A 15726-nucleotide genomic window follows, 5' to 3' on the forward strand; every position below is an offset into this window, starting at 1 on the left:
CGTATATCGATCTGAGACGCAGCTAATGAGCTAATTGTCGACAGCCGACAGTCAACGTTTGCCATTCATTTGCTATGGTAGTCCTAAACCACTACTGACGTAATACACTTTTTGGCCACAAGCGTCATTTTGGGGGCATTGTTTCCACCTCTTCTCTTAGAGCCGTTTCTAATAGAAAGATGAAAAGGCAAAAACGGTCCAAACAAAAGGTTGTAACGTTTACATTTGTAACCTCTGCCTTACATAAACACTAGAATTAAATCTTAATAAATAAAAGTATAGACAATTATTTCAGTAACTCAATTCAGTAAGTGAAATACACTATATACAGAGGTTGGATAATGAAACTGAAACACCTCTCATTTTAGTGTGGGAGGTTTCATGGCTAAATTGGACCAGCCTGGTGGCCAATCATCATTAATTGCACATTGAACCAATAAGAGCAGAGTGTGAAGGTCCAATTAGCAGGGTAAGAGCACAGTTTTACTCAAAATATTGCAATGCACACAACATTATGGGTGACATGGGTGAGTTCAAAGGAGGACAAATTGTTAGTGCACATCTTGCTGGATGTGTCAAAACTTTCTTCAATTGAATAAAAACAAAACTGAAGTAATAACATTTGGACCAATAGAGGAGAGATCAAAAGTTAGCACACAGCTTCAGTCGCTTCAGCTAGGAACCACTGATCAGGCCCGAAATCTGGGTGTAGTGATGGACTCAGACCTGAACCTCCAAAAGCATTTACAGACAGTGACAAGGTCGGCTTTCTATCACCTGAGGAACATTTCCAGGATTAAAGGACTAATGTCTCAAAAGGATCTGGAAAAACTAATCCATGTGTTTATATTTAGTAGAATTGATTACTGCAACAGTGTTTTCACAGGTCTGCCTAAAAAGTGGACCAGACAGCTGCAGCTGATCCAGAACGCTGCTGCCCGCGTCCTCACTAAGACCAAGAAAGTAGAGCACATCACCCCAGTTCTTTTTTTTTTCTCCCAGTGTCCTGTCTAGCAATGTGGCAATAAGAATTGATATCTTAATGCCAAATAGAGCTCGACAGATTTTACTTTCACAAGTGGAGCAAACAGCTTTCGCCATAATGCTCCGCTTGATTTGTGCATGTAAATAGCTTTATTGTGATTCCTGCAGGGAGAATTTCAAATTATATGGACACTACAATGGGAAAGTAGGAGAGTAAAAGAAAATCAAGAAGAGAAAAAAAAAGAAAGAAGAGGTGAAAGAAAGAAGAGATAAAGGGAAGAGAATGATAAAACGTCCTTTGTCTGCTCCATCACCTGGAAAGAGACACAAAAAGAACAGCACAACCAAGAGACATAAATCAATAGATACAATCGTGTAACACCTTGATACCATTGCTAAATCATATGTATTATTATTTAACCTGACATGTGTAATGTGATACCAAAAAAGAAAGTAAAAGAAAATAAATAAATAGATTATAGCCTTTCTGTTTGTAAGTGAACATTTAATAACTGGGACCCAGCACCTGTAGGAGTTTGTGAAAGTGCACTAGTTTAGGTGAAAATTATCCAGAAGGAAATAGTTCGATAGTGATTGTGGAGAACCGAAGACCCACCTTCCACGAGCACAGAGGCAGGAGTCAGGGGATCCGTAACCCCGGACTCCCAAAGGGGCCCCCAAAGCAATGCGCCCGAGAGGGGCCCTCACAGGAAATCTGCAAACCCCCCCCCCCCCCCCCCCCCCCGAGGGAAGAGGAGAGACGACCCCGAGGAAATCCTCCAGCCACCGCAATGCCGACGCCCCCAAGAGCCGCGGGGACGAGCCCGTGGGCTCCGCCGGTAGCCGGCCGCGCTGAAGTGGTCCTGGCCATGGGCCCTGGGGGCCAGAGGCCCCAGGGGCGCCTCGCCCCTGCGGCAGAGGCCCCGGCCGCCCCCCGGGGGGCCAGGCCCCGCGAAGCCACCGCCGGGAATGGGCCGGCGCCCACCCGGGAACCCGCCCCAAACCCGAGGACCGTCAACGCGCCAGAGGGCCAAGGCGCCTGCCACCGCAACGGAGGAGGGCAGGACGTGGGGGGATGGGCTCTGAACCTATCGGAGACTTGAGATGTTCTTGGGAGAGGGAGCGGACCGAACCCGAACCTGGAAAAAAATAAAAATAAATAAAAAAAACTCATTCACACCATCCCTCCCTTGTGCCTTACTCGCCACACACAGACAAAAAAAAAAAAAAAAAAAGGACGCTGGGGCAGTCAACAATACGACTGCCTGTGCCCGACCCCCGGCCCCGCCCCCGGACCAGGCCCCCCAAAAAGGGGGGGCCGACACGACCCGTACGGGCCACCCGACCAGAGCCCCCCCTCACCCACTATATACCTAATAAACCCCCTCCCACCCCGACCTTACCCTAGCCACCCCTGCCCCCCATCCCTTCCTGGGGAGAGCAGAGGCGTCAGCCCCAGACCCGGTAAGCCGCTGGCTACCCGCAGCAGCCCCCCGCCAAAACCCCGTACCCAGTGGCCCGCACCTCCTCCAGGCCCCAGACTCCGTGCTGAGATCGGAGATCGGGGGTGTGCAAAAGACCCCCGATCCTCCCTACGCCCGCTCAGATGTTGTGTTGTTGCATGTTGATCTCAGGTGTGTTTAAAACTGGGAGCACCGAAGGGGGTGCACGGCACAGCCCACCCCCCCTCCGGAAGGAAGCTGGTGCCAGTGCACCCCCTCCAAGCAACTACCCAGAACCCTCAATGTCTAAATGCGAGAGGGGGTGAAGGGAGCCGCCCGAGGCGAGGCTCACACAACATAAGCCCCCCCCCAGACGTCTTCCCCCCACCCCCCCATATCGTGGCCTACATGAATGTGCGTTGTGAAAATGTTTGGAGTGAAAGTGTCTAAAATGCATGATAAAATTGGGGAGAGGGACGTCACCAAAAGGTGGCAACCTCCAGTAACGCCCTCTCCCCAAGGACCGACATGTGTGGCGGCGTGATGGAGCAGGCAGAGGGAGGAGTCCGGGGATGGGGAGCAAAGGACTGGGGAGCCAACCCAGGGAGCCAGCTCCCCTACTGACTCCAATAGGCACCCCCGCTCCCCGAAAGCCCCACCCGGAGAAAGGGGCCCCTCCAGCGGCACCACCATAGCCCGGGGGCCGGGGAGAGGCCGCAGGGCCCGCCAGCCAACCACCCACCAGGACCAACACCTCTACCTCCCCAGCCCACCCCCCAAGCCTACTGGCTTTAACCCCCCCCCAAAAAAAAAATTATAATAATAATAATAATAATAACAATAATAATATTATTATTATTATTATTATTATTATTATTATTATTATTATTATTATTATTATTATTATTAATAATAATAATAATAATAATAGTAATAATAATAATATATAAATAAATAAACAAATAAATTAATAAGATGGGGGACCCTGGCCAGCCAGCCCGCACGAGCCATCCCAAACCCCACCCCCCAGGCGAAACCCGCACCGGGAGACGACACGGACCAGGACCGGGACAGGAGGCCGGACACAAGCCCACCAGAACGTCCACCAGTATATTGAGATGTTAATGACCATGCCCCCCTACCAGCTCAACAGGCCCCGAGGCCCCCCCGCGCACCAGAGGCCCCGTGCAGGGGCAGACACCCGGGCGCACGCCGGTCCAGACCCGAAGCGGCACACCCCCCAGAACCGGAACCCCCGAGGCCCCGCCGGGGCCCCCGCCCGAGGGCGGCGCGCCCCAGGGACCCCAGGCCCCCGGACCCACCCAGCGACAGCACAGCTACCAGGTCAGTAACCCACGTCCGTCACCGCATAGCTCCCGAAGAGCGCCGCAAGCGGTGCTGTGGGCCACCCGTAGGCCTCCCAAGCTCCTCCCAGATAGGGGCAACAGACCCCGGAGTCAGACCCACCAGGCGCCCCACTCCGAGTGCCCCCCAGATCCCCAGGGACCCCCCACATCCAGCCACTGCGCCTTGCAGGAAGCAACCCACCGCCCCCCATTCCACTAAGTCATGGTGCAGATCAAAGGAGCCCAAAGAGACAGATCAGATGTGGATGCAGATGCTGTCTCAAGATTAATATGATCCAACAAAAGATCTCTATACTGATTGATACTGAGATTTTCCTTACTTTTCCAATTCATGAGGATAGTTTTCTTTGCGATACATAAGGCAGTGAAAACCATGTAAACTATTTTTTTCCAGAGGGCTTTCCTCAAAGTTACCCAGCAAGCAAACTGATGAGGAAGGTGAAATTTTAAAATGTAAAATTTTAAGTCCTTACATATCTGTGCCCAGAACCTCTGGACTGGTGTGCATAACCATAACGCATGAATATAATTATCAGGATGATTGCCTATGCAGTGTGGACAGATATTAGATTGTGCCAGACCCATCTTGAATAATCTTTGTCCTGTGTAGTGTACTCTGTGAAGGATTTTGTATTGTATTAGTTGTAAGTTGGTGTTTCTAGTCAATTTGAAAGTTCTTAGACATATCTGAGCCCAGAAGTTTTGTTCAAAGCTGACTGATAGATCCTCTTCCCATTTCATAATAGGAAGAGATATTGAATCATCTATTTTAGTCAGTTTCCTGTATGATTTAGACAGTAGTTTGGGGGGGGGGGGGGGGGGTTACATCTAGGAACTGTAATATATTACTTGGAATTTGTAAACCACCTTTAATATGCTTACATTTTTTTCTAATTATAGATTTAAGTTGTTCATATTCCAAAAATGTATTTTTACTAATGCCATATTGCATATTTAGTTTGGAAAAATTGATGAACTCGGTTCCATCAAGTAAATGTTCCAGATATTCAATACCTTTATTCTTCCAGTATGTAAAGTTTATCATATTATTATTTTGTAGGATGTCAGGGTTGTTCCAGATGGGTGTACGACTGCATGGGATAAGTGACGACTTTGTCATTTTAAGAAACTCCCACCATGCTGTCAGAGTAGAGCTGATATTGATATTTTTAAAGCATGTATGCCGTTTTATATTTGAGCTAATAAACGGCAAATCTGAAATCATGATATTATTGCATATTTTCTGTTCTATATCTATCCAGGGCTCGTCTAAAGGATTATGCTTTATCCATTTAGTGATATATTGTAGTCTATTTGCCAAGTAGTACTTATGGAAGTTAGGCAGATCTAGTCCCCCTCTGTCTTTAGTTTTCTGTAGCGTCTTTAAGCTGATACGGGGCGGTTTATCTTTCCAAAGAAATTTAGAGATTGAAGAGTCTAGAGATTTAAACCAGTCAGATGATGGTTTATTGGGGATCATTGAAAATAAGTAATTAATTCTAGGTAAGACCATCATTTTAATTGAAGCTACCCTACCCATGAGTGAAATTGGAAGCGATTTCCATCTATCCAGGTCATCTTCTATCTTTTTTAAAAGTGGGATGTGATTAGATTTTACTAAATCCGCAAGTTTAGACGACACAGTGATACCCAAATATGTGATGTTTCCTGAGCGCAAATGTAAATCTAGGGGGTTTTGGAAAGAGCAATTTATTGGCAGTACTGTAGATTTAGACCAGTTTATAGAGTAATCAGAAACCTTTGAGAAGGATTCTAGTAATCTAATTACTTGAGAGAGGGAAGAGTTTGAGTGCTGAAGATAGAGTAATAGATCATCAGCATAAAGACTAATCTTATGCTCTATATTCATGCATTTTATACCTTTAATAACCTTTGTTTGTCTAATTGTTGCTGCTAGAGGTTCAATAAAAATGGCAAAAAGTGAGGGGGAAAGTGGGCATCCTTGCCTAGTGCCCCTCTGGAGAGATAAGCTGGAAGATGTTTGATTATTTGTCCTGACACAGGCTGTAGGAGAGCTGTATAAAATTTTTAACCAATTTATAAAAAAATTGCCAAAACCAAATTTATGCAGAGTAGCGAATAAAAAATTCCAATTTACTCTATCAAATGCTTTTTCTGCATCTAAGGACATTATAATAGTTTTATTATTTGTACTGTAGGAATAATCTATTAAATTAAGTAATCTGCGTGTATTTGTGGATGACTGCCTTCCTCTGATAAAGCCAGTTTGGTCTGGGTGGATTATGAAAGGAGTGACTTTATCTAATCGTTTTGCAAAAGCTTTACATATTATTTTGATATCCACGTTGATTAAGGATATGGGACGATAGCTGGTGGGCAACATAGGATCTTTGCCTGGCTTAAGCAGAAGACTGATGGTGGCAGAGTTCATATTAGCTGGAAATCTGCCATTTTCCTGAATTTCTTGCAACATTCTGTGAAACGTTGGTGCCAGAATACTCCAGAACTCCTTATAAAACTCAGTAGGGAATCCATCTGGGCCTGGAGCCTTTTTATTGGGCATGCTTGTTAAAGCTTCCTGAACTTCAACTGTTGTCAGCGGTGAGTCCAGTGTCGTTCTTTGGTTATCTAAAAGTTTAGGAAGTGTAATTTTATCCAGAAACTGCTTGATGACATTGTCTGATGGATTTATCTGTGATGTGTATAAAGATTTGTAGAAATCACAGAAGGTGTTATTTATACATTCTGGATCATGTAATGTATTCCCATTGGAATCTGTAACTGCAAATAGTCGTTTTCTCTTTATTTATTTTTAACTGATTAGCTAAGAAGCTTCCTGACTTATTGCCATGTTCAAAATTTTCTAATCAAAAGTTTTTCTATTAGAAATTTGTTTTGCTTTTCAATATACTGGTTTAATTCTAGTTTTATTTTACAGATTTTACCCAACTTTCCCTCTTCCAGGGAGGTTTCTAGTAACTTAAGTTTTTCTTCTATTTCCTGAATCTTCTTGTTTTCCAACTTCTTTTTGTGAGATGAGAATGAAATTATTTTGCCTCTCATCACTGCTTTCCCTGCTTCCCAAAGTATAGATGCTGAAGTGCCTGACATCACCCCAGTTCTAAAGTCCCATTCACTGGCTCCCTGTATCTCTGAGAATAGACTTTAAAATACTTCTGTTAGTCTATAAATCCCTGAATGGCTTAGCACCTAAATACATTACAGACTTGTTATCAGTGTATCAACTTCCCAGACCACTAAGGTTTTCTGGCTCCAGCCTACTCTGCATTAGCCTCGTGAGACCATCCTGATCTCGTGAGCTTTCAATGTTTCACTCGCAGATCAGTCTGGATACTCTCCGTTAAAGAAAATTTGGAGCCGTTCACCAAACGAACGTCCAATCAGCGTTGGCTTTGAGGCGGGTTGAGGTGTGACACAACGAAAAGCGCGACAGTTTAGTCTAAAGAACATGGCGGCTTCAGCCGATGAAACTAGCGTTAGCGTGGCTATCGAGCAAGTTTTATCGGAATTACAGAGTATTTCTTTGCTGAGCTAACGAGCCTTTATCTGCAGCAGCAAGAGTAGCTTGGCTTGTGGTTGTGTTTTCGTCGTCGCTCGTAACAGAGCGACGACGAAGCATGTTGACGAGTACGTCATATGCTTCGTTGATCTGATTGGTTTATTTGGCCTGTCTATCACCAACATAGGTCAATCAGCTAACCAGTATTTTCGCCCCTTCCCAAAATGACTTCAACGGAAGGTTTCCAGATGGATATGCGAAGCAAATCTATCTGGCGACGTCAGGTTAACTCTGCATACCTAGAACCAGAAGTAAACAAGGAGAAGCAGCATTTAGTTCCTATGCTCCACTTATCTGAAACAAACTTCCAGAAAACTGTAAAAGTGCGGAAAGCCTGAGTTCTTTTAAATCAAGATTAAAAACACATTTGTTTAAAATTGCCTTTGACTGTTCTAGTTAAACTGTTTTACTGTTTTTAATGTTCTTCTTTGTTTCTACATTCTATCTCTACTTGCTTTTATTCTATTTTCTATCTACATTTTATTCCTACTTGTGTTTATTTTGCTATATTTTAATCATGTAAAGCACTTTGTATTGTCTCTGTACTGAATTGTGCTATATAAATAAATTTCCCTTGCCTTGCCTTGCATCTGTGACCAAGACAGCAAGTGTTTGTGATGTATCAAGAGCCACGGTGTCCAGGGTAATGTCAGCATACCACCAAGAAGGACGAACCACATCCAACAGGATTAACTGTGGACGCACGAGGAAGCTGTCTGAAAGGGATGTTCGGGTGCTAACCCGGATTGTATCCAAAAAACATAAAACCACATAACTCTACTTATAACTAACTTTCTGAAATATAAACTAAAGGTAACCAATCAGTTCTAAAACATCTTTAGATGAACTCTTGTTGAGCCCTGGAGAACCAGCGTACCAGATTAGCACCTTACAAAGAGTTTACAATCATTCTGTTACATTTTATCTGAGTGTCTTTTACTCAGGTGAGCAGCAACTCGTGGTCTTGTCTTACTTTTTATTGATTATTTTTTTAACCTGGACACGAACATTTATCACAGGATCAGCCCGATCCAAATAAACTGAATCGTTTAACACACTTACCATAACACAGCATCTCCCCATCACCGTTTATGACAACGAACTTCCACTTCTTTTTCTTCTGTTTTAAAAGTGGTGTGCCCTTCTTCTCCTTCGTGTTTTAATGGGTGCTGACCACATCCAAAAGGATCATTGCCCCCCGTCTAGTGGTGCGCTCTGTTCCTCATCTTTATATTATCAGCAGCGCAACCAGCTACCGTAACACCTGTTTCTGCGCGCAACAGCTCTACCGTAATAACAGTCTACGCGCAACATTTTCCCCTCGGTAAAATCGGGGACATTTCCGGGGACAGCTTTAGCGTGGACAGGTGGTCCAAAACGGGGACAGTGCCCGGAAATCGGGGACGTCTGGTCACCCTAGTAAAGATAGCCAGTGTGATGTTAGCTTTAGCCTAGCTTGCATCCCCCTCCGCGGTTAAGCCGGCTTTGTTTACGTTCCGGTCGCCGGCTGAGTTGCACTTCCGCCCGGCCGGGAGAAGTCGGCAGGATCCAGTGTTCTGGAGATCTCTTGGATGACGAGAATATCGGCGATAAATGTATCACTGTTATAGCTCCGAAGGTCCAGAAACTCATGTGTGCTATAGCGTAGCAACGCGGTGCAGTTTTGGAAGAAAAAGTCCGGTGAAAAATAGATGTCTGGTCACCCTAGTAAAGATAGCCAGTGTGGTGTTAGCTTTAGCCTAGCACGCATTCCCCTCCGCGGTTAAGCCGGCTTTGCTTACGTTCCAGTCGCCGGCTGAGTTGCACTTCCGCCCGGCCGGGTGAAGTCGGCAGGATCCAGTGTTCTGGAGATCTCTAGGATGACGGGAATATCGGCGATAAATGTATCACTGTTATAGCTCAAAAGGTCCAGAAACTCATGTGTGCTATTGCGCAGCAACGCGGTGCAGTTTTGGAAGAAAAAGTCCGGTGAAAAATAGATTAAAAAAAACTTCAGGAAAACTTTGTCGTTTTTTGATGTGAGACTCTGCAGAGCTGAAAAGTCCATATGGCGCCTGCTAATGAGCAGTAGTTCTTGCTGTTGCAATTTTTTCATCATTCATTCATTTATATCAGTTGTTCAAATTATTTATTTGTCACTTGTAAAAAAAAAAAAAATATTGGGTACCCCCAGCGGGTTGCGAACCTGCGACCTTTGGTGCACCAACCCAACACCTAAACCACTGTACCAAAAAAAAGTGCCATGCCGAACTCTGCATAATGGAGAGGTCAACTGTGTCTAGGAAGTGGTTTTGAAAAGTGGTTTTTGGTTAATTTTGTCACCACGGTAACTTTAAATTAAACTTGCTCATTTGAGAAGATATAAAATGTATTCATATAAACAATTATAACACCATTTGTTTCATTTATTAACATTTGTATTATAATGCCATACCATTTCACACCAAACTTGAGTAAGATTTCAAGGAGTCAATTTATTTTAGTAGTTGGACAATGGAAGCACAGGTAAAGAATATTAACTTTTTGGCATGTAGGTTTTCAAGTATTTAATATGTGTGATAATAAGTATATACTTGTAAATAGTTAACTGACATAAATGAGCTGTTACATGAAAGTGACATAAATAATAAACATACCTAATTTTTGCATGTTTTTTTAAACATGAAGCAGGCTCTCCCCGGTAAAGTTAATAGTGCAGAAATAATGAGCAAGAGACAGCTGCCAAAACATTTGAGGAATGCAATGACTCATGCCAAAACACAGAAACATGTGTACATAGGATTGGTGGATAGAGGTAAAAAAGCCAAGTGGATCCACCATTGTGTCTCGCTAGTGTATCATGTGTATTCTTTATGTACGAACCGTGTTTTACAAACTCTTGAAATGTAAATTACCATTTGAAGCGAAAAGAATATGCCACCCTAAAAGATTTGGATGTGATTTCACTGGTATTCATATGTAAGGCAAAGGCAAGAATTAAAGGAGTATTTATAAGTGCTGGTAAATACAGTGATTTGGAAAATAACGGGCTTGTTTAAAAAAATGTGATCTTATCTTGGTTCCATCCATCATCTATACCCTCTTATCATTAAAGGGTCACAGAGGGCCTAAGTATCTCAAGTCATCATCAGGCCAGAGGCGAGGTACACCCTGGACAGCTTGCCAATTCATTACAGGGTAATTCCAAACCAGCTCCTACTTGCTGCAAGGCACCATTGCTGGGCTCACAGAAATAAACTGAACTTTTGTTTATGTGCTTTGATCGAGTCTAAAAGAGAAGACTGAGGCCCTCCCAGTGTCTTCCTAAGGCGGCATGTTTGCCATCTCCTAAACAGTTTCTAAGAGTGGTTTTCAAGGTAAAAAAGCCTAATTTTCCAGATAGAAATGGTAGAAAACAGCAGGTATGTCTGGGTAATTTTTCTAAGCCTAAAGGAAAGATAAGATCTGACTTAAAAGTCCCTACCGAGCAGCCAGCAGCCTCTGGGCCAGCTCCAGGCTTTCTCCATGCAGTTCTTCCAGTGAGACATTACGACTCAGGGAGCTGACTGACAGTGGACTGTCTTCCTTCAGAGCAGCAGGGAATTCCTCCACAAATCTCTTTAGGAAGCACTGGGCCTCCTCCTCCATCCCAGCCTCTTGTAGAAGATAGCAATCTGATGAACAGCAGATTATAAAAATAAAAATACTGATCATGACTTCACTTAATATGTTCTGGTGAAAAAGATATGAAAAACAATGTATATATTTTTTATGCATTTTGGTTGACCCGGAGCATCCACCTTACAAGACTGTTACTCAAGAACGGGATGTTTTCAGTCAGAAGCTTCTTCAGACTCGCTGTAATACAGATCACAACAGGAGACCCACGCTGTGAACAGCCATCACCATCAACAAATACTCGTTGACGATACTTTAATTAAAAGAGCCACTACAACATTTAAATTTATCATTGGGACAAAGTACTTTTTAACTGAACTATTCATAATATATTATAAGTAACTTAAAGGGGCCTTGACAACAAATTAAATTTTTCTGAGGTTTTGGGGGTATAATATGGTCTGTTGTGCACTGATGAGGCCGTGTGAATGTCAAAACCGAATACTAAAGGACATGCTCATGTGGCAATACAACAAGTCCATGCATACACATATATTGGTACAATAATTGATCATAAACTTACATTCCAACTTAACAGTGACCACATCTTCTGTAAGTGTATATGTTTTCTTAAGTAAGTAATAGTAATAGTAATATCATCTTTATTGTCATTGAAACATACATTACAACGGAATTTGTTCTCTGCTTTTAACCCATCACCCTTGGGGAGCAGTGGGCCACAACAATTGACTCCAAGAATGCCCTTCTAGCTGCCGTCTCGCTGCCCAAATTTAAACTTCGCTGGGTAAAAGAGGAAACCAGAAGAGATCACATCAAGCACCTTCTCACCACTGAGTGCCGCACCCTAACAGTTGAAGAGCCTGCCACCCCAATGAGTGATGCTGCTCAACCTGCTGCAGTCACCTCCTGTGAAGATGACTTCTTTTCATTTGATGAAAAGCCCAATGCCATGGCCGATGCACTTATGTCAGTGGAAACAGAGGTAACATCTTATTTAAATTTTGATCCAGTGATAGAAAGCCTGCATCATTTTCCAAAAATTAAACAAATTGTACTACGCTATAATGCACCAACACCATCCAGTGCACCAGTAGAATCACTTTTCAATCTTGGGAGTCTGGTACTCACCCCAAAACGCAACCGTCTTGGCGATGAACGCTTTCAGCGCCTTGTTCTGATGCGCTTCAACAGATCTTTCAGTCAAGTGGGTATAATGGAATAGGCTAGCCCCCGCCATATATTGTTAGTAGCCTGGATAGCCCACAGTCATTTTGGAACATCATATGGCCTTCTACTGGATGTAAAATGCTCTGTTAACATTTACTATGTTACTTACATGTAATTTATTTTTTACATTTTGTCATTTTAGAAATGACAAAATGTAAATGACAAAATAACTACCTTGTAGTTATTTTGGTGAAAGTAACTCAAAAGTAATACAGGAGTAATGTAACGCAATACAATTCTGAGACAGTAATATTGTAATGTAAATAATTACTTCTAAATAACAGTAACAAGTAATCTATAATGTATTACAGTTTGGAAGTAACTTGCACATCACTGATCGTGACATTTAACATAACAGATTTGTTTGGGTCACTCAGCACCGTACACCTTAACTCACTCAATAAGATCATCAAGCTCAGCGGTGAAATTATTGGTCAAGAACAGGAACCTCTCTCACACATCTACAACAGAAGAGTCAAATCAAAAGGTCTGCATATAGCACTCACACACTCCAGTCAGTACAGCCCCCCTCACCTCAGGTCGCAGGTACAGGCCACTGTCATTCAGCACATAAGCCCCATTTATACTACCCTTGTTAAACCGATCCGAGCTGAGACCAGTCCGAGCTTGGATCAGTTAACCGAGCCGAGCCTCGTTCTCACGACCGTTTACACACCACCTATCTCGGTTCCTTGGTTGCTCCTCGCCTCCTAGTGACGATCTGCGGTACTGCTCTCTGTACTCTGTCTTTACGTAGATAAAATATAACTAAAAGTATACTTGTCTGTTTTATGCGTCTTACATTCAAGGTAATAAGTAAGTAGGGGTCGCTTGACTGGGTAAAAAGAGCTGGGTCCACAGAGGGTGTTTCACCGTAGACGGGTCACAGTGAGAACAGTAACACCATGCCGCACCTCTAATGGTGCTATGTTTGCTGAAACTCAAAATTTGCTAAACTCTCTAGTTGTATAAGCTGAGAGGGTTAAGGTTCTTCACGGCGTTTGTTTGGTGCAGCTCTGCTGACGCTGACAGAGGCAGGAAATGCAGATGCCCACCAAGTTATGAAAAAGGACGAAAAGGCTCTACAGACGGTGGAGCTTAGACTGAGCTCTGAACAGACAGTGCAGCGAACAGGACATTCATAGCCCATTCAGTATGGACTTTGTTTTCAGCATGAAGAATGTCATGTGTGAGTGTGAAGTCAGGAAAATGCGCGAGACTTAAAAGCAGTGTGTATGTGTACTCCCTAAAAGCCATCACCACTAATAATCCTCTGAGACGGTAGAAAATGCTGTTTTCCTGTGGACAGACAGTGAAGTTCAACTGTTGCTCAAAGGTATATAACCACATTATATGCTTAAGAAAATACCAAAAGCCGTTTGATCATGATAAAATAAGGTTATATACACCAAGCCTCCATCCTAATAGAGTTTTGATGGTCCTTTTTCAGGCTAAATAAAGCTCCAAAGTGGGCGCAATAGGTAGATATAAATAGATGTGGTGCGATCTAAAGGCAGTATCGCTGAGATATCATAATGCCGGTTTGGTTAATTAAGAATTTACTTGTGAATAATGCTGGACTGAGCCTGACCCTCTGCAATGCCTTGCAGTAAAGCGGCAGCTTGGCGTAATCGAACACCAACCTTTATTAATTAAATACTGCGATCTACAGCAACTTCAGAGCCTCATATCAGAACATTTACTCACGTCAATCAACTCTGCGGTTACATCTGAGCCTTGGCAGCTTTAGCTTCCGCTTCAGTGAACACCAATGTTCATACTGTATTCCCAGTGACATTGCAGTCTTTTCCCTCTTGGAATCATATATTCTTTAGGGTTTTTTTACCCCAATGGATCTTGGATTATTCTTCATTGTTTCACTGGGAGATGCTAATAGCAATGTTATGCCAGAAGCTGTTTGAATATGATTATTATTATTACTTATAGTTTGGTATTATAAATTTAATAATAGGTCATTCAAACTCAAATAGTTGCTATAACAAAATATGGCTCAAATGGTGGTGATACCAGGGCTATAAGCTTGCAATGATTTATAACAGTAATGCATTTATTAATTAGCTGTTATGGACTCATTTATGCTGGAACAGGAGGTCTGATCGGTTTCTGGTCGATGAGATTTATCCAGCAGCATTGATAACTCAAATTATAACAGCAATTAGAGTTTAAACCCTTACTCTTTATCACCAATCTAATGTTAATGTCTCTGTATTGTCGGATGTTAACTCAAAAAGAGGCAACTCTGTATTCTGAAAAACCATGCAACTCTGAATTGAAATGAACACAAACAATTACTATTCCACAGGTTGTCTTTGATTGAACCAAAAGCAATTCCCTGTTACAGTAATTCTCTAATTCAACAACCTTGGAAGCTCTACTCACTACTAAAATGAACATGCGAAAATATATGAAAATAAACAAGTCAAAAATGGATTAAAATGAGAGGTAGCAAATCTTAGTTCAACTCACAGTTGTTAAATATCACATTCAAGACGTCGGCATTTGACGTAGCAGCATTGAAAGGCAGAAGTAGCTCTGAGAACGGGGATGGACGCTTCAGACGTTTTTCATCAACCTAGCTACAGCTTAACTTCGCTGAACCTTCCCAAGATGGCGACTATGACGACACGTGACCTACAACCTTGCGTGATGCGTAAGGGGGAGGTCTTAATGATGTAATCAGCGCTTGCGCTAATGTGGGGTGGTGCCTTGATTAGGGAGGCGGTCTGAATGAGAAATTCAACGGAAGTGCGCAGACTGAAAATTCCAACAAAGAGATTTAACTCACTAAGAGGACAGAAAAAGAGAGGAAACGGGGAATAAGATGGAAAAATGACCCGCGGTGGAGTCACTTATGAACCACAAATCAACACAGCCAAAATCACTTAAAATGCATGCACATACATCATAAATATTCAGCAGTCTGTCTGTCACATCCTGAACTGGCGTTACATATATCTTGGATTCCCTCCCTATCTCTACTCCTGGATTGTTTTGGCGGAGAGTGCTCAGAAAAGCCCCCGGCTACCCCTCTCCCCCGCTGACACATGTGGACGCTTCTCTGAACTGTGGGCCGGCTGATAACATCAAGGACAAATGGCCTCTGGAGAGTGTTCACGGAGATAAAACACTTTCGCCCATACACACACGCATAACTGATACTCATAAAACTGATTAATTACGCACACGCGACAGGTCTCAAATGTTTACCGTCTGCATACATGTTGTCTTGTGTTAATTGTGCTTTTTGTGCTATGAGTTTTTTTTTGTGTCGATTGTTTGTCTTTATTTGTGAGAGCATAAATAGGCAAACATCTGTCTCTCCCCCCCCCCCCCCCCTCCTTCCCCCATGTTGAGCTCTTCCTTCGAGAGTTCAAGGGCAGCGCCTCGTGAACTCCATGTAGGCGGGGTTCGGGGCTGTTTGGATGAATGTGGCCTTGACGGCTGCGCTATTTAGCAGCGGCTGACTGGCTGCGTTCCTTGGCAACGCAAGGCCTCAGTCAACCGT

At 43.2% G+C, this 15726-nt stretch overlaps 1 protein-coding gene across 4 annotated transcripts in view; it reads right to left on the reverse strand.

Moving 5' to 3' along the window:
• The window catches only part of ppm1f (protein phosphatase, Mg2+/Mn2+ dependent, 1F), a 44047-nt gene that overhangs the window by 18713 nt on the left and 9608 nt on the right, over positions 1–15726 (reverse strand). For 2 of the 4 annotated variants that reach the window (XM_036131018.1, XM_036131015.1), the window contains exon 2: positions 10819–11008. In XM_036131018.1, coding sequence (XP_035986911.1) covers positions 10819–10982 — 164 coding nt within the window. In that variant the 5' untranslated portion in view covers positions 10983–11008. Of the gene's footprint in view, positions 1–10818; positions 11009–11134; positions 11157–12101; positions 12248–15726 lie in introns of those variants that run through there. The other 2 variants (XM_036131016.1, XM_036131017.1) reach the window with 2 other exon arrangements.

Source organism: Fundulus heteroclitus, unplaced genomic scaffold (assembly GCF_011125445.2).
Source record: "Fundulus heteroclitus isolate FHET01 unplaced genomic scaffold, MU-UCD_Fhet_4.1 scaffold_40, whole genome shotgun sequence".
Lineage (NCBI taxonomy): Eukaryota > Metazoa > Chordata > Actinopteri > Cyprinodontiformes > Fundulidae > Fundulus > Fundulus heteroclitus.